The sequence below is a fragment of the Anguilla rostrata genome, chromosome 5 (assembly GCF_018555375.3).
Source record: "Anguilla rostrata isolate EN2019 chromosome 5, ASM1855537v3, whole genome shotgun sequence".
NCBI lineage: Eukaryota > Metazoa > Chordata > Actinopteri > Anguilliformes > Anguillidae > Anguilla > Anguilla rostrata.
In genome coordinates, this window is record NC_057937.1 from 51,814,808 (window position 1) to 51,839,065 (window position 24,258).

Sequence of the window (24,258 nt, forward strand, 5' to 3'; positions counted from 1 at the left end):
GAGGGGATTATACAAAGACATGGAGGTAAGAAATTAGCTTGCTCAGCATGGGGAGTTAGCTTGCTCACTGTTGGAGGTTGTAAGGGGAGTTAGCTCTTACTGTGGGAGGAGATACAGGAAGGCGAGTTGGCTAGCTTACTGTTGGAGGATGTCTGGTAAAGGGAGTTTGCTAGCTTACTGTGGGAGGATGTACTGTAAGGGGAGTTAGCTAGCTTACTGTGATAGGAGGTAAGGGGAGTTAGCTAGCTTACTGTGAGAGGAGGTAAGGGGAGTTGGCCATCTTACTGTAAGAGGAGGTAAGGAGAGTTAGCTAGCTTACTGTGAGAGGAGGTAAGGGGAGTTGGCTAGCTTACTGTGAGAGGAGGTAAGGGGAGTTGGCTAGCTTACTGTGAGAGGAGGTACTGTAAGGGGACTTAGCTGGCTTACTGTGAGAGGAGGTCAGCATGGTAGTAGTAGTCAGAGAGCTTGTCCAGGAAGGAGCGTGGTTCCAGAATGAAGGTGGGCAGCACCACCTTGGACAGGTCCATTCCGGGGCGGAGCTGCTTCAGCAGGGTCCAGATCAGACCCTTATTCTCCTCTGAAACGGTCTCCACCTGAGCCGCCTCACCTGCCTATGAATACATATTTCATCATATACGTCCAAGCCTTTCAAAAATTTTGATTTTCCAGACAGCCATTATAATCCATGTATAATAGCTGTAATGATGCTCCAGGCATTACACCTGTTGCTGCTTACCTCTCCCATCTCCTCCTGGGCTTGCTCAACATAGGCAGTGGCCTGGGGGCCAGGAGAAAGCTCTTCCGATTGGTCCACATCACTTTCCTCAGTTAGCCGCCCCCCATTCTCATTGGTCCCGTTGTCAGACTCCTCCTGAGCATCCCTTTCTGACTTGTCGGAGTAGCCATCAGTCTCCATGGGTCTGTTTTCCAACATGGACTCATTCAGCCTTTACAAAGCCACAACAAAGGAAACAACCGAAATGACGTAGACCCAAAAATAATACAGTGCTGCTCACTGTACCCAGTCACTCCCAGAGCATCACAACACACAACAGCACCACAATTCCGTAATATTAAACACACATGACTGTCCTAAAGATGATTGTTCCCAAAGTTTCCAAAGAGTTGATTAGTTGTATCAGGTGTGCTTGAGGTGGAACACATCAAATACCTGGATCCGGCTTGGGGTAACCAAGGAGGGGTTTGGGAACCACTGGACAATCAATCGATTAAATGTTATTACAACATTTACAAAGGATTAGTCACAATATGCATCACAGTATACACTGGCTTAAACCCACACAAAGCAAGCCAAAGGCCACAGTGGAAAGGAAATGTTCTCTTGATAGCATACAGGAAGGAACCTTAGGAGTTATCAGACTCAAGAGGAGGTGCACATCCTCTCCTCTGATTGGCTCAGGGTATGGGTCCATAGCGATAGACATGGTCAGGCCCCTTTTAAGTTTGTGTAATCAGTTCATGACTGGTTTTCAGCGAATACAGTTTAACTTAACCTACAGGTTTGTTTAATTACAGTCAACGTGCCATAACCACGAGGTCACAAAAAGGTGGTGAGACCAGGGCCTTCAGCTAACCCTGCCAACACACTAACATATACCAACAAATCAAACAAACTCACCAGAACCCTGGTGAAGCACCTAACTCACTCGTTGGAACAGGTGCCAAACAAATAGAGTCCACTTTCCGCAGCATACTTATGATAACAATGTCTGTAGCTGTTCATTGAGAGCTAAAGGAGAGATAAAGGCTATAGCTTGATACCAGAACAGATAGCTGAAGGCTACCGATGCAGCCAGGTAAAGGCTAGCAAGGTCTTGACACACTATCCTCACCAATCTCTTTCAAGAGAGAACCGATCTCATAGGTGTGCGTTGTTTACTGAGGTGAAATGTGAAGCAGTGTGGAATGTTATAGTGTTTCAGAGCCCAGCAACAAGCCATCCAATTATCACATTATTTTACTGACAGTAGCAGCTTATGATCAAATAATTGCTTTTGCCGTTTTAGCTTTGTTATACAATGTTTCTCCGTTACATGCAACAGAGCCAGAAAAGGTAGTTTTGAATATCTGCAAGATATTGAATATCTGCAATAAGACACCAAAATTCACAAAAAAATCTTTGCCAATATTTACAAGGTCAAATACTCAGTAGACCAAGATCATTGCGCCATGCTGTACTGTAAGACAGACCTCAAATCTTAGCCAAATGATCCTCAAAAAATATTTTTGCAGACAAGCAAATTATCAGACATCGTGTCACTACTGCAGCTACTGGAAGAGCCCGTCCACCCGCAGTCTAATCTGTCAAGTACCTTTTCATTCCTGCCATTATAGTATCTCATTACACCCAGGGTCTCATTCACAATACCCGTAAAAGAGACAGCGAGCAAGTTTCCGCACATTGAGGACCTGAAGACATACACTTTTCCTCTGCCCTGGTTCTCCACCAGTTAACGCTAATGCAGTCGTAAGCAGTCATGAAATGGTTATGCTACCTTACCTGTGAAGAAAAAGCAACTTCTCAGGTACGTCTGAGGAAAGCAGGCTACAGTACTTATGAAGGCAATATCACACCTTATCGTGTTATTGCTTTCTAAATTATTCCAGTCCTTGGACAGGAAATAACTGACAATGAGGAGAGCTGTGAACGTAACCTGCTTCTCTGGCTTCTGCTACTTCCTGTGTAGGGAATGTTTTGTTGCTTACTCCCTCTCTGTCTCTCGCAGGGTTGGGCAAGGTTCATATTCTTTGTCTCTTCCTGATTCTCTCCAGGTCACATGACCCCCTGGAGCCAGCCTTACTGGCTGAGAGGAATGCAGCAGCAAAGGGGAAGAGCAGATGATTGCACAGGCAAGCACTGGGGGGGGGGGTGTCTGACAGCAAGCTGTGGACATTGCTGATAAACTGCCGATAAACTAACATTGCAGGGATTTGCTGTTCTTTATATGATCTCACTCTGTTAATTTAACCCACTGTATCAAATGATACGCATACCATAAAGACTAGCTAATCTGTGTCTGCATCCAAAAAAACAAGACAAACAAAACACACCTCAAAATGAATATGCTGTTTATAGGAAAATGTAATGTATATCCACATGCACAGACAAACATCCATACGTGATAACCCGTACACACGGCTGCTCACGGCTTGCGCGCACACACTCACGCACGCACACACACACACACACACACACACACACTCACGCACACACACAGACTGATAAAGGGCATCTACAGCTGTCAGACTCACTGGAAGAGCTGGCTGTCGGACAGGGGGGAGGCCTGCAGCAGGGAGAGAATGTGGGCAGACTCTGATGCGCAGCTGAGGTCAGCATCGCAGCCAGACCTGCTGCTCAGCCTGCAGAGGCTGGAACTGCTGAGGGCCAGCTCCAGGGCATCCATCCAGCACCGGCCTGAAGCAGACGGGCAGAAATACAGTAAGGAAACGCACATGCACGCACGCACACAAACACACTCATACACAAACACAGGCGCACGCACGAGCACACACAAATTCCCACACCACACACACAAACACGCATGCGCACACACACATACACACACACACACACACACCACACACACGCGCGTACACACACACACACATGCACACCACCCACACACGTGCATTCGCACATACATTTTCACAGTTCCAGGTTCTTACCGTCAGACTCAGACGCAGCTCTGAAGATCAGGTAGCTACTGGGCAGTGGCTGTGTGAAGGAGCCCATATTCTCCCCTTTAGGGCCCTGTGGGTATAGACACATATAACTAATATTACTCACTGCAACACACCTTGCTTTTCACACACAAGAAATATGAAAACTCTAAATATATTCCTATACGTATAAATATACACACATTACTAATTTTTTGAGTAAAAAAATTTACCGAAGAGACACACAGACAGGTAAAGACATGTCCAAGTGAGAGCTACAGCTCACCTTCACAGCCCAGATGGATTTGTCCAGCGGGTGGTAGAGCTTGAAGCAGAAGCCGTCCTTCTTGGAGGGCCTCTCGATGAGCCTGCAGGCGTTGAGCAGGACAGTGCCCACCCAGGGCTCCACCTTCGGGGTCTTATAGATCAGAAGAACCCCAGGCCTTAGCACACACCACATCCTGGTCCAGCCCTTCAAAGAGCCACGGATCTGCAATAAAAAACACAGCACCACATTAAACCCATAGACTGCTGCTATTATTATTATTATTATTTTAATTTCTTTTATTAACAGACACCAAAATATTCTGGGAAGGATACCAGACCTTCAGCCAGTTGGACATGAGGATTACACTGGGGTCCTTAAGAGCACTAGAGAGCTCTTTGGCTGCCCTCTTTTTCTCCTGTCTGTAATTCTTCTTTTGGAGCTGAACGGGACAAATTGAGAAAGATAATCATAAACTCTATCATGTATTATCCTTATGAATCTCATCATACAGTATAATAGAGACTTTGATGCTATGTCTGACAGCCACTAGGAGGAGCTATAGTCAAAAACACTGAAAGGGCCAGCAGCAAACATCAGCTCAGCTACTTTTTAGTACGCCATAGTTTAGTTTTCTTGCAAGGCTCCCTCGTATTTGGTTACGTAGGGAGGTGTCCACGTGTGAAGAGACAAAATGACAGAAGTGGCTGGCCGAACGTACGCAGATGCTGTTGCTTTTTTCCCCACAGACGGCTGAGACTCAGGCTAAATGTACGCCGCCGTCACAATTTCTGCAGTGTTCCGGGGCTTTCACAAGCGCTCTTTGACCCCAGAGACGGCGAGCGGCGCTTACTTTGAGCGACTCTTTCCGGGCGAGCTTCTCTGTGGGGGAGGGACAGTCCTTCTCCTGGCCGTTAAACACCCTCAGCTCCATCTGGTGGGAGGGAGGGAGGGAGGGAGGGCGGGGGTGCAAACAGAGTGGGAGAGATAAGTGCGCGTCTCATTGCAGAGAGACACGAGTAGTCCTACGACTCAGAGACGTAACTTTATCCCAGACATAAATTGCTGCTGCTTCAGAAGTTACAAGCCAGGTAGGCAAAGTTGCGGACGCCTGTGGCTGTAACTATGTCGCTGACCTGTTTCTTAGCTCATGAATAGGACTGGACATTACACTTTAACAGGTTTGTTACCTTATATTTTTACATAAACATGGATACCTGCCGGACCAGCGGAATAGCTATTGCGCAGCACTGCCAATTGATACCCTTTCTGCCAGAGGGAAACAGGCCAATCACACGATGTCCTGTGGGATTCCCCACCGCATTCGGCTCTGACACAGTCAGGATTCTATTCCAAACCACGACGCATGCCCCTGCTCTGAAATCCAGCAGATTTTCTTTTCATTTACCTTAATTCATCAGGGGAATCGCTTCTATTACAGAAACCCAAGCCAAGACATTGCGGCATGGAATAGAATACAACACAGTACAACAAAAAAACCACAAAACAGAAAGTCTTACAGAATCATATTACAGGTCTACAGCGCCGTCTCTGTCATGGCAAGAAGATGAAATTAGCTTTTATGGTCAGAACATGAACATTAGTAGGCAACATTCCATCTGGCAACCCTCAGAGCCATCAGCTCATATAGGCCCTGCAGTCCCTGACATGCTCAGCATCCAGATCCCACCCGCAAGATGCCAAGAAACAATCTGTACACAATCCGGTCCCACCCAGACAGGTCCATTTTACACCCCCTGAATAACAGGGCTGCAACTGTGTTCATTCATACCTGAACTCCACCACTCATGACTAAACACACCTACGGAAAGGCACGTCCTGCCAAGTGTGGGGAGAGGAGTGAGGGGTTTATATGTGGCATGTGCAGAGGAGGAAAGAGAGGAGAGAGAGATGCAGACTTTATTTAACTAACTTTATTTAACTTAAATCCAGCTGTATTGAGCTGTGTTGAGCTGCACTAGCAAATGTTCCTATTAATGCACAGTCTCATACAAGGCTTAATGTAAAAGCGTAGAGTTTGAATGGACACTATATGGCCAAAAGCTTGTGGAAACCTGACATCCAACATCTCATTAAAAATTATGGGCATTAAAATGGAGTTGGTCCACTGTTTGCTGCTATACCTTTGGGGAAGCACAGAATAATCTAGAATGTGATTGTATGCTGTAGCATTAAGATTTGCTTCACTGGAACTAATGGACCTAGAGCAAACCATGAAAAACAGCCCCAGACCAAGGGGTGTCCAGATATTTTTGGTCACATGGTGCATCTTCTGAATGATCACAACACTGAAACACAGAGTTCCAGCAGGATTACAAGGCACTTGACAGCCCCTGACTTCATCTGTATAAAACAGCCTGGCACTCTCAGTCCTAGGCCACCATGCAGGGTGGGCACATGCTTTCAGGACAACCTTGAAGAACAAAACAGCCTGGACCTCACATGCACATGATTCTGGGACAGAATGAGAAGGACAAGCAAACACACATCTGGTTCAACTCAAGCTGATAGTCAGCCGAGTGCCCACAACCTCAAATGTATTTTATTATTAGAACAGTATCACGGTTGAGATGAGCGAGACAAAATGCCTTTGCCTAAATGGATATATTTCCAGATCCGGGTCCCATGAGGCCGACTGTCCTCCTAAAGAGTCAGTGGCATGAATCTGGGCTCAGGAGAGGCAGGATAATTAGGGCTCAGAGCTCAGGAGGAACTCATGCGCAGTATGGACTCATACAGCTACCCCCTGCTGGACAGTCAGCTTCAGCAGTGGCCTACATACTGAATTTGATTTCTGGATGATGAAAAATTTCATATATCACAGCTATTGTCTTATATGAACTGAGAGTGCAGGCTGCTTATTGTGTAGGCTGCATGGTATATAGGGTGCATAGTGTGTAGGGTGTATAGTTGGGTGTATGGTGTACAGGGCACAGGCCGTGTAGGCTGCAATGTGGTGTATGGGCCATAGTGTGTAGGGTGCATGGTTGTGCAGGGTACATGATTTTTAGGGCACATAGTGTGCATTTATAGAACACATGGCGTGCAAGTGTGGCCATGTCCGAAACTGCTTACTGGCCTACTACTGAGTATATCAGTTGAGTGCACTGGTTGAGAAAGGTAAGTAGGCATGGCTCCACGGAGTGGAAGAGGCTATCTTTGCATCCCATAAGTCAGAGAGGCAGAGGCAATAGTATGCAGGATATTTTTTGCATACTGCCTATTGTGTACTAAGGAATATGCACTAAACAGTCGGCAGTATGTTTAGTAGACAGTACATATTTGGAGGACACAATAGTTAGGAGGCTGTTTCAGACACTGCCTGTGTCTTACCTTACTGGTTGGAGACTGAGCAGGGCTCACTTCATCCCTTGGTATGGCCACTCCATCTCGCTCCATTTCACCGCCTGAAACCCACCAGACACACACACACACACACACGCACACACACACGCACACACAGGCACACAGAAACGGTTTCTGTTTGCACCAGCAGAATGAGTCATAGAGAGCCAGGTTATGGAGGAGGCAGGGGAGAGGAGGTGAGATTTCAGATGTAAATTGACAGGTTTTCTCTGTCTGTGTGAGGGAGAAGGCTTCCTCCTCCTCAGGGTGGGGGTGGGGGGGCAATCTCATGCGCAGATAGTCTTATAAAACAGCAGGCCACTCTTACTGCTGTACACCATGCATAGCCTAAGTGAAGCTGAAACCACTGGAGACAGGGCTTGGGTGGAGGGGTGGAGGGGATCCATGTTACTGCATGTGATGGTGACCAAAAAAAAGGTATGCTCATGTAGCTGCTGCTCGATACGTTTCAGAGTTATCCAATTAACTTACATTGTTATTGAACTTACTATGATCTATTAACACAACTGAGCAGCTAAAAATCGAATTTTTAAGTTCTCTCTCCAGCAACCACTCTTCTGCTGAACAGAACAGAACAGAAACTGAATTGAAATTGAAGTCTGCTATTCTTTTTCTCTTTTTCTTTAAGTCCTGAAGTAGAGTCGGCAGTAACTCGGAGGTTACCGGGGCTCAGCGGGTAGATGTCGTGGTCCCCTCCGTAGGACAGATTGCGGGTCAGCGTGCGCGGGTCGATCTTCTGCGGGGTGGTCGCCGTCGGGCAGAGCGAGAACCGTCGCCGGAACAAGCTCTCGTCCTTCATCCTGCCGGCCGCGCTCGTCTTCTGGAGAAAGGGAGGGAAACGACGCGCGCGTGACCACCAGGACTCCCGTTCCACAGCCAAACCGGAGCAGTCTGGAACCACGGCCAGCGCCACACTGCGTCCTGGCACAGACTGAAAACAACACACCCGTCATGATGCCACCCAGAGTAGCGCCACAAATGTTACCAGTCTCCTTTCCACAGCATTATATTCACACCACCGCCACAGGGGGTGCGATTATAATACTGTGATGTGATTGGTGGACAGGGTCATTATCTTCAGGGGGGGGAGGGGGGGCGTTGTGGATGGCTATTTATCACTACAGCAGGCTTGAGGCCCAGCTCCATCTCGCCTCTTGGTGACCATGGCGACAGAGTCAGATGGACCATGTTAAGACCTCTCACCCGTAGGCACAATTTTGACAGCTGAAATTGCCCAAGCCTCTAATGTGGTCTTACAGTGTTAACAATGGCTAAGATTAAGATTGAAATATAAGCCTTTGATCAGTGCACTTATGCAAACCCTTCAAAGCAATGAAATTATAATTATCCCAAATGGCTGCCAAGTCCATTATGCTAAAAAGGCAGTCTGTTTTGGCTATGCTATGGTTCCCAGGGCAACTGTGGGGGGAGTGGACGCTGAATTTTTTTTTGAACGATGGACGTGTGCAAATAAAACACCCAAAAACAGGCTTTGTTTTTGAAGCTCACTTCCTGGTCTTGTTGAAGTGCGGCTGGCTCAGAGATTGTCTTTCAGCCAATTCCCAATTCTATGCAAGCCAATGGTACCAATATGGTCAAAATACAAAGTGAATAATTCTTTCCCAAGAGAACATGTAGTCGCAGTAAGTGTTTTTTCTTTGTCTAACGTCTCTCCATGTGACAATTTATGAAGTCATTGTGTAATTTGGACAATATTTTAATATTCTGTGGATGAATCATGAACAGTTGAAATCACTGCATCTCACGTGCTTAGTGGACAACCCGGACTGACCCAGCCTATAAAGGTACCCCTTTTCCCAACTGCGTAGTCTGGCTCCAATTTGTCCTACAGTGTGGGCAAAAACTGTACTTCCACGGTTCCAAAACGCTTTTCGCAAGCCCGTGGAAAGTCACCGGGTGACATCACAGTCACTTTGTCCATATTTTTCCTACAGTCTATGCTCGATGCATGATGGCCGCTTTGGGGGATCAGCTCGCTGCCCTCCTCTCGTGTGCGCGCGCACGCACGCTCTCTCTCGTCCCGCTCCCTCTGATGTCACGGCTGATCGCGAGGCGGCCTGACGAGCCGCACTCCCGGCGCTGGCGACCCTTAAAGACGCTGAACGGTCTCAGAGCAAAAAAAAAAAAAAAACGCTTCATCACAGGCTTGTTCTCACGCCATAAATTCAATGGCCATAAAGCGTTTCAGGTGACTGCCTGGGCAAGGCCAGCGGCCAGAGCCACGGCCGCTCGTCTGATTGCGCTCTCATTAGATCCCATTCATCTCGGACGAGCCCCCCAGGCTCCCCTGCGAACCGGGCAACGCTCGATTCCTGCACGTCGTCGTGATGACGCTGGCGGCGTTTCGATGACGTCGCTCCAGCACACCGGCACGGGGGTTCTAATACAAGCTCACAGAGAGCAGAAACTCTTACCACAGGGCTGCAGAGGATAGTGAACTTTACAGTGGAAACCGAGGATAACACCAACGGGACTTTCAGACGGATACAGCTCTGCTGATTCATTGCCACCCGCTGCGTCTCCGGGTTTCGAGGGCATTACGCCTTTAATTGTCATGCCAGGACTGCGCGTTCTTGTGCTAATTTACACAGACTCCACAAGTCTACTGGTCCCACTCACATGAGAAGCTCATAATCAGGCCATCTCAAAAAGCTCCATGCGTCACCCACAACTTCAGCTGTCGATCGCCACTACAAGACAGGCCGGACCGAGGACGTGGCCATCTGTGGTGATTAAGCGTCTAGTGCCACTTCATCACAAATTCGCAGGGAAAGGACGTCTGTCTTCTGTGGCCCCCCCTAGGAAATTCCCAATCTGGCTCAGTCAATCTGGCCACGTACTAAGAAAATACACAACATTTCCAAAAGTATTAGTGGTTTTGGCCATGTCAGCCAGAGCAGCCAGAAGAGTGGAGATTCTTACAGCAGCAAAGGGGAGTCCAACTCCATATTAATGCCCATGGTTTTGGAATGAGATGTTCAACAAGTACACATAGGTGTGATGTTCCGGTGTCCACATACTTAAATATAGTGTATATGTTCCCTCATTCACCTCCCAGGGTGCAGCAGCCAGTGTTCAGCAGGGCTCCGTGTGTTCACCTGGGAACTGTGTGCTGCACTAATATTTGCTCTGGTTCTCGGTAAATGAATTTTTAGGTTAACAACATTCAGGCGGCCATACGCTTTCTTCCGCTTGGGCGATCAGCATATACGCTGCGTACGTGTGCACACGCACGTACTCCTGCGCACACACAATGATTCAGCAGACCTGGCGGAAGGGCTGGGTGAAAAGAAGCGCTGACTGGCTGCACATACGTTAGGGGAACAGGTGTGTTAGGTTGCGCTTTCCCAGAATCAAAGAGAGCATCGCCCCCGATGAGACAGGGTAATCATGACAGGTGGGCCCCGCATTAGTGACGGACAGGTGACTGAGCAGCGGGCTCTTCGTGTTTCGGGCAGCTGGATCAAATGCCGGTGGGCCCCTGGGTGATGGAGAGACCATTAATGGCAGCAGTTGCACCATTAATGGCAGCAGGAGACCCTGTTCCCGTGGTTACGGCCTGGCCCATTGACCTACATTAGAGCATGGGGTTAGATACAGCCACCGCCTCCTGGGACTCTGGTGCTGTGTTCTTCCCAATCCAGCACACTCACACTACAGCGCAAAGACACAGGGGCACTGTGCTCCAATGCTCCAATGGCCCAGAAAACCCTGCGCTCCCTTACCCTCTCGCTCTCCTTTCCTGTTGTGTTTACAGGACATGAAACTGTGTAGACTTCTCGTTTTATGCACTACAATCGCATACTGACACAAAACAACTGCGTGTAAGATCAGCTAGTGGGAAATTCAGTCTGCACAACCACGGAAGAGGAGGCACACCATGATATGAAACTGAGATATGAAAGTGCACTGAGTATGTATGGACACACAATCTTTTATTTAGCAAGCACTTTTATCAAGAGTAACCAAAGAGCAGTTTTTTTTCTCCCAAATTTGAAGCTATGTGCCTCTGTCTCCCACACACACGTAAAGAACACTGTGGCCCCACCCCCCCTTGCTGAGAGCATTCTGGGGTTGGGGGGGGGGGGCACCATCCTCAAGGTTACAGTGAATTGGTGAATTGGCCTATTACATTGTCCCCACGCTTGTGAGTCAGCTGCACCTATATTTGTCACGCCAATAAAGCACTTTGAAAAAACTGACTCACTCCTGATCAATGGCATCTCTCCGGTGGAAAATCTGTAACCGCAATAGCAGAGACCCAGGGTGCATTCAGACTATTCAAGCATACACAGGTTTCAAATCCAGCCTGCTATAGCTGCACTAATTGCCACCCAGTAAAACAGAGACATTCGAGGATTTAGAGATACGTTCAGAGAGAACATTCCCCAAGTAATACTAATGAAAATGTATCTTTTTCATGAACTGGACTATTGGTAAAACTTCAACTAGCTTACTTTCAGCATGGGGGAAAAAAAAAGAAAAAAAAGAAAGAAAAAAAAACAGACCACACATGAAACTAAACGGCTGTGCATGTGGAGCCGGGCCTGAAGGTCCATCTGCGGTACTGGCTGAAGGTCACATGGTTCAGCTGAATCTCATGCACACTGTCCATGTCACCGTCCATGCAGGGCCTGGGAAAAATACTTCACCCATGAGATACTACTCCAGAAACAAACACACACATGCACACATACACACACACACAGAAATCCCACACATGACATACATGCTCTCAGTCACATACACACACACGTTTTCACCTCTACAGGAGGCCTCCATTGTGGTGCTCTGACCTCAGTGACACTTCCACCTCTCTCAGTCATTTCTGCACGGTTTGACCGCCGGCTGCTCCTGTTCGCGGTCCCCATGACCCTCATGCACTTCTCCATAGAGCCCTGCGTGCTCCTTCTGGGGGTGACAAGCCCTCTCTTTTCGGGAAACCTGACCGTGGCGCTAGGTTTTCCTGTCAGAGTTTCTATGCCTGGCCCAACGCCAGCTGCCACCCTGGCCTCAGGGGCGGAGGCTTCCGGAGACCAGGCGGCCATTTTTAGAAACGCACACAGAGGGGCCTGTCAGCACCTGACTCCAGACCTGCCTCCTGAACAGTTCTGACCAATGCAAGGGCAGAAGGGGTACTGAAGACGCTAAGTTAACAGGCTAACATCCTCGCCTTCATACCTTAGAACTCTACAGGAAGCACTGAAGAGACCCAAAATACAGCACTCTGCTGATTTCTATAGCTGTCAGCAGCCAAAATTTGTACGTCAGTGCAACTTTCCTTATCGTGATATCAGCATGAGTATGGCCTGTGGTTAATGGTTTGGCAGAGCATGACTTTATACATATGATGAACCCTACTCAGCTAACCAACTGATTTCATTTCTCAGTATCCTACTGTTTTCCTGGAGCTGCCAATCGACTGCCCATGAAGATTTAGACTGATGGCAGGACAATGAGACCAGCCTGTTAAATGAACAGATTGTGGACTAAATATGTGCTGTCATCTCATGTTTGCAAGTTCGATAGCCTTCAATATCACATGAGGCCACAGCCAGAGTAGCTCTTTATCCTCATTGGTTGTGACAGGTCACGTGACACAGTAACCAAACGGACTCTTTTTTTGTGCTTGGTTTCCCTGGAAGTAACTTTAACATCAACAAGTTTGCCCAAAACCTAAGATGCGCCAGGCGAACAAAACACCCAGAGACAGAGCGTAGGCAACATGGCGAGTATAACCTTTCCAGCAACCTCTTAAAGCATCTGCTAAATGGAGCAAAAAGCCCCAACGTGTTCCTGCCTCTCACTGACTTCAAGCCAGCTTATTAACCGTAATGCTGATCCATATGATGGTTCCCCCCCCCCCCCCCCGTGTCTGAAAAGCATTAGCGGCTCGATGGCAGCAAATGTACAGCTCGGAACCGGCGAGGAGTGGCTCAGTTTCCTGTTTTTCCGATAAAACTCGGCCGTCACACTTCCTTTCCTTATCTGCCGCTGCCGCCCGATCGTCGTCTGCATGAAACTCTGCCGCCGGCTATCTGGGTCAGCGTGTGCCAGAGGAGGTCAAGCGCAGTTCACACCTTCGCCTTTAACGTAGGCGTGACAGTGCACCGGGGGGAGGGGGAGTGTCAGTAAGCCGCGTGACACCACCCCCCCCCCCCCCCCCCGACTCGGCTGTACATTTCCACAGACCACTGCTGAAGGACACGCTGTGTACAGGACTTCAAGGGAGAGGTCAAAGTGAAGGTCACTGCCGTGCCCCCCTCCTTAATTTTCTCCATCTATTATGCAGCAGCTCATCCATATTTGATGGACCGTCTCAGAGGACCACCGAGGGCTGGAGAGCTCTCATATTCACAGGGAAGCGAGAGAAGGGAATGCCTGAGCATAGGCAGGCATGTAGGCCCAGAGGGGTATTTAAGCCAATATACCCAACATAATAAATACCACAGCCTTTTTTTTTTTTTTTGTTCTTTCTAATAATAACTGTCACACTTAATGTGTGAATGACTGAGTGGCACTTCTGTTTCCAGGGCAACTTCCAGCTGCAGCCAAAACATCTATCAAATGCAGTCATGCAAAGCACAATTGCAAAACTAATGAATGCCTTAATATAGGAGGCACAAACTTAATTGAAACTGTGAATAATAAAGTATTCACTATGCATAAGGAAGAAAACTGCTGGGGGGTAAAGGCAGTCAAATTACCAGCAGGGTTACCGGATCCTGATTTTCACAAGCAACGGCGAAACAAAAGATGATGCACGCAGGAGAGCGGATTATTTGATGTCCGAGCTAAGAAACAAGCGCTCTGCGGAATTATCCGGAGGGAAAAGGCCATTCCCCGCGGGAGGGGGCACCACCCGGGGGCCCAAATTCAGCGCTCACATCCATCCTGCAGTCAGTCTCCCCCCGCGCCAGAGAGCATGATGCGAAGGCCCTCTGCATGGCATTTCACGCTGACGGGGGAAGGGTCTGCATGCCAGCCACATTTAAAGGGTGAAATATGAGGGGGTGCAATTTGACATTGTCCCGCCCATGCTGTGCACACACTGTGCCAAGTGCCCCATTGTCCATTTGAGGAATTGTGGGTAATCAGGCAGCTTGCAGGCCCCTCATTTCAGTAACCCATTCATATCTGTGCTGCTTATGACGCATATACAAGCACAAGCCATAATTTCCCCATTTACAATTTTTTTCAAGTAACGAAGTCATCTTTATTGGACACGTTATTTTTTAACGTTTTCATGTGTACACCAGTTGTGCAGATCATCCGAACCTCCCACAGAATGGCGAGCGACCGCTTTGTGAAAGAGAAAAGGGACGTTTTGATAACAGCGGGAAGGATTTGGATGAATAGCACCCCTTCTGAGGTGGCAGTCTGACCTTTCTTTAGAGTAAAAAAGGCCCTCTCTGTGGGGCATGGACGCCCTGCTGTCTGTCTGTTCGGAGGAAGGCCGTGGGACGTAACGCATTTCTCCCAAAGGGCCAGACTGGGCTCCAGGCCGGAGTACCGGGGCGCTGCCTGACACGGCCCAAAAAGCGACTCCCTTCCCTCTCTGAGTCTCTGCGAGGCTGCAAGCCATCCTCAGGTTTCATGGGGCAAACGCTAACCCGAGGCCAAGAAAAGAGGTTTATTTTTGGGCAAAGCCTAGGTTTCCCATCTGGACCAGTCTCTGGTGCTAGAACAGTTAAAGTGTTATGAATGGGTCCTAATGCTGAAAGCATTGCTTTTTAGTTCCACTGTTTATTTTTTTTCTGGAGTGGCTCATCATACTTGCAGGCCTGTCCCACTGCTGCAGTACTCTTTAAAAGGTAGCCAGGTGCTCTTCATGGCTCTTCAATCCTTACTGCTACAGCTGGCATAGGCAGACTGCAGGAGCCTGAAGACCAGACAGAGGTGCTATAGCGCAATGAGGGAGGGCATACCCTGCCTACTGAAACCCTCCCGCCCTGAGTGCTGGTACTGCATGTGCTCATAGAGACCCGGCAACAGTTGGCATGGTGACAGTCCAGTGTCACGGGATTAAGCACAACAACCTCAGCTTGGCCCCCTCAGAGCCCAGGGAAACAGTATTTATCACAGGTACTTTAAATATACTACCAATGTAGGGGTGACACAAGGACAGACTCTTGTGTATCCCGCACACACTAGGCGAGGTGCTGTGCACACACAGCACTTTAAGAAGGTGAAGAACAACACAGGCCTTCAAAGCAAAAAGGCCGAGAAAAAGCCTCATCAATCTTTCAACGCGGTTGCAGAGGCCCAGTCAGTTAGTCAATCACAAAGGACAGCAGGCGCTCGGCGTTTAGTGCGCGTACAGAACTGGAACATTAGCGGCAGATCTGGTTACGCGGCCGCCGGCAAGGCCAGCCCCTGTAAAAGCAGCACACAAAGGGCTCCCCCTAAAAACCTGGCGCTCCAAATACATCACCACCATCACGCTCGTAACAACCGGTCCTGCATACGATCGGCCTGTTCGGTTACGCTCGCATTACACACCGGTAACAAGCCGTGCCCCATCGCGACACGTGTCCCACAATATCTGCACTACACGCTCGTTAACCGGTTCTGCACAGACTCTCTGGCTACGTTTACACTGCACGGCCTTGCTGCTCCAGTTCAGATTTTTTGCCTATATCCAATTTTTTTAACCGCCTGTTCACATCGACTTCTTAAAGCGACCCACATCTGATACCTGTGCCCACACGGTTTACACTGGTAACAACCCACATGCGCACACGAGGGCTTGGTTACCGATACGAAAGTAAACAACCACAGCGCCACGACCACATCACTACAACAGACTCAAAACTAAAGAGAAATGATCATTTAAGCAGCTGCTTTTCAAAGCGTCTTAGGTCCGCAACGAGCAATCCCCTGTATTCTGGCCTGCGCCACTGGACTGAGCCTTCGTCCCCCGTTTAACTTCTTTTAACATTTCCTGCTACCAGCGGAGAGTGGTTGTGCATGTGAAATACGTTAAGCGTCATTCAAATGCAAAAAGTATGAAAATATCGCATTTTAATGACGTGAATTGGAACGACTGGGAAAATGCCAGATATCCGATTCCTATCGGATTTATTTCCACATGAGCGTGGCCCAAAACGGATCTGAAAATATCCGATTCCAAGTGCTTTTTCCTGTTTACACGTTCGTAGCACATATCCGATCTGCGCCACACGTGAGAAAAAAAATTGGAATTGGGTCACTTTTTCGCAGGCGGTGTAGCCTTTGACATGCGGGGTTAAAGTTCCGTAGCAAGGTCATCCTATGCCTTTGGTTGGCGGGGGGGCACATCGACCGGCGACCAATGCCTCCGGCACAGCGCTGACCTGGGACGCATGAACGCTGCCTGGGAACAATCACCAACACACCACACCGGCACCGTGGCAGTCACCCGCAGGAGAAGCACAGCACTGCACACCACACGGCAGGGCAGGACAGAGAGAACCAACGGCGAGCTGCTGAGGGAGAATTCTGACCAAACTCCGGGACGCTTCCCAGGAATCTCTCCCTGTTTTGGGTGTAAAGCAGGCTGCCCCTTGTGCAGCAGTCAGCTGTGATGTACCATCAGCGAAGCGGAGACTGACTACATATTCGACTGCGTATGGATTCTGCCCCCGGTCGCTGACCCCGTATCGATATTTCCGGTGTTAAAACACCCGCACCGCGCAGCACAGCTCTGACAGGTCAGGCTGTTTCAGCAGGAGCCGATGCTCTCGTTCCCCGCCCCCCTAATTGGTGCCGTTTGCTCCATCGAGCACGGCGAACGCAGCCGAGCTTATTTACCGATGCCATCGGAAGTCACCCGATCGTGTTACGAAACCGGAAAAATCCATATCACTCGATATCAACCTGCTGCAGCACAGGAGGGGCTGTCAGTGGGGTTGGATTCAATTAGAGGGGCTTGAGCGTTCCACAGGCTCTCTGCCTGTTGCTCTGGCTCTGCTTCCTCCCTGCTGCTTAACTGCAGCCTATATTCCAGACCTACACGCACAGCACGTGCGCCAATGCGATCATGTGCACATTTCAGAACATACCACAACTTTGAATTGGCAAAGCTAACCTCTGCACTTTTTGTCCACTGGAAATTAACGTGTCATTTAATACAGGCAGCGTCTTCAAGGGCAAACAGTTTCAGCTAGTTGGTAAAAGCATTCGGTTTGTTTGTCTGATGAGTAAAACATGAACAGCAATTAAAATGTTTCCAAATTGAGGCCGCTGGGCAGCTCATCCTGTTAAAGCACTGTGCCAAGTGCCTGAATGTGCCTCCGCGGTCTGGTACTGAATCTGGACCGTGCCAGTGCTGCCCGCAGCTGGCACCCACACAGGGCACATAATTGGCACCAGTGCCACCCAGGGAGTTCGGGTTTTTAGCTGGCCGTGATGACAGGAAGTGCAAACATGTCCTGGAACATCACTATTATGTCTTATGATCGTAGTGCTTTAACATGTACGGTGAGTTTCAAATTATTAATGGATTTTACAAAAAAAAAGTCAATATGAGTCTCAAAAACAACAAACCACAGAGAAAGTAGGTCGGTCATAGTAGGTCTATCATATTATGGCAAGCACACACCAGGTGACATGTATTCATTCTACTTCTAACCAAACCCTCTCTTGGAGTTTAATTCTATAAGAAAACAAAGGTTAGGTTGTGCCAGGAATGTATCTACTGTGCAGCAAGCAAACAAACACACCTGGAAGCCTCAGTCTTCATTCAGAGCACTGACAGCCACAGTATGACTCCTAAACTTCATACACGCACGTAAAGTCTGAAGTCACCTTTTCAAATGAATTTTACATTTTCCATATATTTTTTCCACATAAATAAAGTAAAACTTCCCTTGCTCTAAAACCGAAACAGCTACAGGCTCTGAAACAGAATATTTTCTGTATGAAAACTGAACTGTGGGGGAATAGGTCTTAAATGTTACAATGGGCCATCTTTAGGACAGTGAGGTGTTTTACTGCAATCACTTTCAATTAATGAGAAATGTTAATGTCCAACGCTAGCTAAAGGCACAAGCTGATCTGGCGATATTCTATCAATAGCCCAAGAAGTCGTGACAAGAAGTTACAAGGCAATGGCATGAAAACTATGCTCAGTGCAAAGGCTATACTGTTCTGGAGTCCTAGGAATGTGGAGGAGAGGCACATAGCCAGGGGGTCCTTGGGTTCAAATGCACCCCCCCTCCCCACCCCAAAAAAAACCCCTACGGTCTGCCTGAAATTTCAGGTCCGATTTGCAAGGTCTGAAATTAACACCACCCACCCTGCCAAATACAGGTGACGCTCAGTCACGTTGAGCGAAATGGTGTGTTCTTCCTGTGCTGTGGGTAAGGTAATAACTTCCGAATTCTCCATCACTAAAACCCTGAAACCTCTCCTAAGCAGCTTGCTCTGAATTCCTGCACATGCCCTGTGCACCAGCTCTAACCCGATTCCCTCACAGACATGAGAGCTGTAGCGAATAAAGTTTGTACCAGTATGCCGAAGTTCTACACCGCACGCAATCCGCAAATTGACATTACATTCGACTAGCCAGCTCCATCGCTAACGCTACAAGATCAGAAAAAGTCTCCTTCTCTTCAGCATCGGGGGCTGTTTCATCCTCTTAATAACGCCGCTGGAAACGAGCGAGAGCAGCCTTTCAGAGGGATGCAGGCAGCCAGCATAAGAAAAGAAAAAAAAACACATTATCCTCAGATCAGTGGCTGACATGGAAAAGTATGCTTTCTGAGACGGACAGAAATAGATTCCTGGCTATGGGCCTGGCGGTTGAAGTCAGGAGAATAAAAAAATAAAAATAAATTCAGATGAAGGCAAGTACATCTTTCACAGTTTCCTCCGTAGAACGTTGAGCAGGGTGGTAGATGGCACTGCTTGGAGATGCAGGTCTGTCACATACCCACTCAGATGCTCTTATACTGGGTGTCGACGCATTTATTTTTACCGCATCGTTTTACTGTGAAGTGCCCCGTTTGAAAATCTTCCTAATATCTGTTATTGTTCTTTTCACATTTCTTTTCACTGCCCGCAAGCTCATGACAGCCCAGTAGGATTTTAGACTCATTAGATGAGAACAGATGGGACACCGGAGTGGCACATGCCGCTAGAATGGTGACTCTCAGCACGGTGAGGAGTCCCCACTGTGCACCAACTGAGTGGGAATCCTGCAGGGCGGGGCAGGGCGGGGTGTGGCGGGGCGTGGCTGCCTGTAGCAGAACCCCCCTGTCTCATCCCGAAACGGCTGTCACTGGGGCACCTGCAGGCCGCCTGTCGCCTCTGCGTGAGCTGCATTACCAGTGCAGGTCAGACGGTGGGAAGCATTCCAGAGGAAAAAGAAGCACCTCTATCTCTATCTTCCCAATTTCTGAAGGCTGGTTACATACTGAGCGCTTGATTTACTAAGGAAGCATGTACAAAACCTTTTAGCACACGCAGAACCAATAACATGACCAATGGCTGGTCATGGTATTTGTTTTGCACCAATCACTGGTTGTGTTATTAGTTTTGCGTGTGCTAAAAGGTTTTACACGTGCTAAAAGGTCTTAGTAAATATGTCCACCTGACCTGACAGAGGACACTGTACTGATGGTACAGGCATACACCACAAACTGGGTGCTCCAAAGTGTGAGCTAGAGAACAATGAAATGACACAAACACAGAAAAGAAGACAGGGACAGACAGACAGCCATGCCCGTTACAGAACGGGCGTTACATCTACTCACGTTAAAAGGACACGCATGGCCGGCAGCCAGATGCTGTGCTCACACAGTGGCACAGAGGTGTTATTGCAAAACAGGGCGAGTCAGACGTGACGGGGAAAGACAGAAACGTGCACACTGCGCTCCGTGAGTCGGCGAGCGCGAACGCGGACAGGAGGACAGACGGCACACGCTCTCTCTCTCACGCGCGCACACATCTCGTTCGCTCGCTCACTCCGCCGCGACCATACTTGCCTCCGCCGTCCCGCCGTCGTTCTTCTGCGCCGGCTCCGACATTTACGCGGGTCTACGGCTCTACTGGGTCATGCTCCGCCTGACGTCGAGAGAAAAAGCAAAGGGATGTTTAGGAAACACTGGGTAAAAAAACCTGTTGCAAGAGTCCTGTCGGTTATTTCACAAGCGCACCCCTTACGCCGTGGTGGAGATGTGGAAATGCTGTCAACACTGCTGTTGATCGGAATAACAACACAAACAACCATAGTTCAGACACAATTCAGACATGTGATTCTGGGGAAAATGCCATGGAGCCCTCCTGAATAACTTCCACAGTCATCATGATACCCACAGCTCCACTAAAACTCCACCCTCCCGCCCCCTACTGCCCGGAGTTGCCTGCCTTGCCCAAGATAAGATTTGCCTCTGAATTCAGCCCTCACAGCAAAATAAGTGCATGTTAAAACACCACACAGCTATCAATTCAACAAAAATATTGTGCAAAGAACAACAAAATATTCAGCCCTGCCACAGTAAACAACCCTGCAGTTCTCTGATCAAAATGAAACACTGCGTTTCCAGACTGGACTTATTAGCTACAGTCAGTAAAAGAGGCTCTAATCGAAGCCTGCTGCACATACAGACTCGCCCAGGCCTGAGGACAGTTAGTTCACATTACAAGGCTACATTATCAAAGACATTATCTATACCCAATAACAGGGAGATATGCAAGCTTTTAGCAGGTTACTCTGAGTGCCGACTGCCTGCAAATGGGACATTGTGTTCAGCTAGGCACAAAAAACTCTTCTGATCAAAAGGAGGATAAAAGGAAACCAGGAACTCACTTTTCCCTGCATGTTAAACGGAGCAGCGCAGTACAATGCGCACTCTTGCGCCATGGAACATCTCATTTCCCCCTTTGATTCACAGGGAAAGAATTAAATTAAATCCCCATTAAAAGGCTGACCCTTCCACAGCCCCACCCTGAATGAGAGCACTCTCTCCCACTTAAAGAGACCGACTACCTGTGAAAAGAACCTGCACTAAGAGCTGTAGCTTTCATTTGCACTGTTATCTACCCACCATAGACACTTTACACTATAACCCACCACACACCCTTCACACCATCCATTAACCAGCATACACACTTCACACTATTCGTTATACGTCATTCACACTTCCCACTATAACCCACCATACTCATTTCACACTATGACCGTCTTCGTGTCGCAGTCGGAAGATGCAAGACGAACCTTCGCAAATGGGGATATTCCACCAGCTCAACCATGTGTGGCTGCAAAAACAGAGCCGCAGACCATGGACCACCTCATGAGATGCCCACTGCCGACAGCGACCTGCACCACAGAAGACCTGGCCATGTACACTCTCCCGGGCCCAGCCTTGTGTAAACAAGTGGGCAAGCACAGTCTGACGTAGGATACGAAAGAAGAAGAAGATGATTTCACACTATCCATTGCCCGCCATGCTCATTTCACACTATCCATTGCCCACCATACACACTTCTGTTGCTATGACTGCACACTTCTGTCCTCTCAAAATGTCTGACACGTGGAGGGGACACTTGTGGATGCTAATGAGCGGAGCTTCACGGATGCCTCCAGGGGCTGCACGTGCTGCAGGTTAGCCGCAGGCCAGACCGCACAGCAGTTAGCATCTCCATCTGCATCTCTGAGCTCACCGCAGGCACTTTCATGCGCACTCCAGAGGGCGAGGTGACTTCACGGAGGGTTCATGCAGACTGGGAGGAGTGCAATGTCACTTTGTGTGTGTATATTAAATTGATTTAAGAACAAACCGCAAAAATCCCACCCCGCTCGTACTCCCATCCGCCAAGACACATGGAGCAGGTGGAGCAGGTGGAGTGAGGCAACACAGGTGAGCTTAGCACGTATTAGTCATGCGCTAACGCTTCTCGCATGGCTCCCACAAAGGGAACCGTTTCTTTTGAGCGGTGGGGGAATTCTGGGAATGTGAACACTGCCCTGTATGTTCCTGGGGAGCGAAGCCAAAGCTCAAGTCTGCCGTGTGGTTCTGACATATGAAGATCCCTGTGAACGCATTCCTGTGCTATTTTTAGCCAGCGAATGTCTCATTAGAAGCGAACTGCACCGTCATACATCAGCCCGGACCTTCGTCTTCCATGCTGAAAGTCACCCAGAATGCACACCTGTTTGGCAGATCCGGTTTCTTATATAAGCCACCCTCGGGGGCTTTGTAAATGTAAAGGGCAGTACCTAAACCACGTTCTCCCCCTTCCCCCAGGTCATAATGCACAGTTAACAGACTTCACCTGCAGCACCGGTCTCATATACTCCCACTACTCTTAAAAAAAAATATTTATTAGCGTAGCGTAGTGTCTATTTTGTTGCGCCTCCATGATTCAATTTTCTCATGGGATGATTCCGATTGGCTGAAACATAACGGTTTGTTGTCCTGGACTCCTTTCAAAAAGTTGACCTCGTGGATGAACTCACCTCATAAATATTCATAATTTTGAATAATAAAGTAGCAGTGCCGATATGTTGCGCCAGCCATTGCCAACCGCGGCCAGGAGCTCTACGCACCAACGCTCAGTAGACAGGGCCGCCCATGCTCATCACGACAGGGGTCACCAGCCTTGGACCAAGAAGTGGGACTCGCAGTACACCCACTGGTTTACTGGACTCAGTGACAGAGAAAACACCTTACAGTGACCCATTGTGGGATAAATGAAGCCCGTCTAACAGCACTACAAAGCCCAATCTAGATTACATGTCCATGGAGAGCAAAATGAACATTCCCGCAACTTTTGTAGTATAGACAGGAAGTACTCACCATAACTCAAATCTAAAATCAAAATGAAGTTAAATCCAGGTAAATTCCAGGGAAAATACACTGGTATTCCTCACTTTCAACTGAGGAAAAAATACACAGTTGCCTCTCCAGAACTGCCTTGCTAAAACCCCGGTGTTGCCCTGGGTAACTGCACATAGTGCTCACCCAGATGCCTGCAAAACAGTCCTGTTAACACAAGTCAGACTTTCCCCTGTTAGCACGGGAGGGAAAAAGACAAGCTGCAGAACAGGATGGATTCTCCCACCGGCGCACACGTGAAACGCCTAAGCCCATTTCGATTGAGCAACGCGCGACCCGCCTTCGCCTGGCTCTGCCGGCTTTCAAAATGAGAGCCTTCGAAAGCCTCCAGCATCAAAACCAGGCTTGATCGGATCAGGCCCCGCCCAGCTTTCCACAGGAATCCGGACTGAGCACGGTAACGTTTCTCCCCACTGAGCACTGCGTTCACTCAGGGCATTATTGCATCACGGATTACCTGCTCAGAGCACCACTGCTTCTGATCTAAGATAAATGCATGTAAAACACTGCTAACATGCACAGAATACTGGCTATACGCATACGCATTCTGTGCCCCGCTACATGCCTGTGGTAAACTCCATTTGCTGCGGTAGCCACAGATCTTGTTCCCTTCAGTTATTTTCCTTTGCAAGCCGGTTTACATTCTTAACAATGGGCTGCGGAACTGCAGAGGGCGATAAGCAGGGTTTTTTTAATACACCCTCCATCAAAACAACAGACAGGCTCAAAGTCCAGGCGCTAACAGAACCCACATGTTGACCCTGAGAGGAAATGCACTTTACCGCACACACCTCCCTTTTATTCACAGTCAAAAAAAAGAAACCAAAGAGTACTCTCCCATCCAGTACAAGGAAATACGTCATGCACATTCAAATCTCACTGTAGCAGAAATATGAGTGACAGTATATGCATATCCATACAAAGAAAAAAAAACCTGCAATCCATCCCCAGGGCTATGCGATAGAATAGGCGATAGACAGAGAAGCAAGAGCATTTATGAATGTATAATGTTTTTCGAAATTCGGTAAAAACTGTTAAAAAACCATTGTACTCAGGATCCTTGTTCCAATAAGATCAGCACAT

At 48.4% G+C, this 24,258-nt stretch overlaps 1 protein-coding gene across 5 annotated transcripts in view; it reads right to left on the minus strand.

The window, feature by feature from the left end:
• Nucleotides 1-24,258, minus strand: part of osbpl5 (oxysterol binding protein-like 5) — a 46,255-nt gene that overhangs the window by 9,320 nt on the left and 12,677 nt on the right. For 2 of the 5 annotated variants that reach the window (XM_064337042.1, XM_064337041.1), the window contains exons 2-11: nt 20,323-20,401; nt 7,997-8,153; nt 7,301-7,374; nt 4,800-4,880; nt 4,287-4,388; nt 3,968-4,171; nt 3,688-3,772; nt 3,274-3,436; nt 737-947; nt 427-611 (exon numbers count right to left, since the gene is read on the minus strand). In XM_064337042.1, the coding sequence (XP_064193112.1) occupies nt 427-611; nt 737-947; nt 3,274-3,436; nt 3,688-3,772; nt 3,968-4,171; nt 4,287-4,388; nt 4,800-4,880; nt 7,301-7,374; nt 7,997-8,153; nt 20,323-20,364 (1,304 nt within the window). In that variant the 5' untranslated portion in view covers nt 20,365-20,401. Of the gene's footprint in view, nt 1-426; nt 612-736; nt 948-3,273; nt 3,437-3,687; nt 3,773-3,967; nt 4,172-4,286; nt 4,389-4,799; nt 4,881-7,300; nt 7,375-7,996; nt 8,154-20,318; nt 20,402-24,258 lie in introns of those variants that run through there. The other 3 variants (XM_064337043.1, XM_064337044.1, XM_064337045.1) reach the window with 3 other exon arrangements.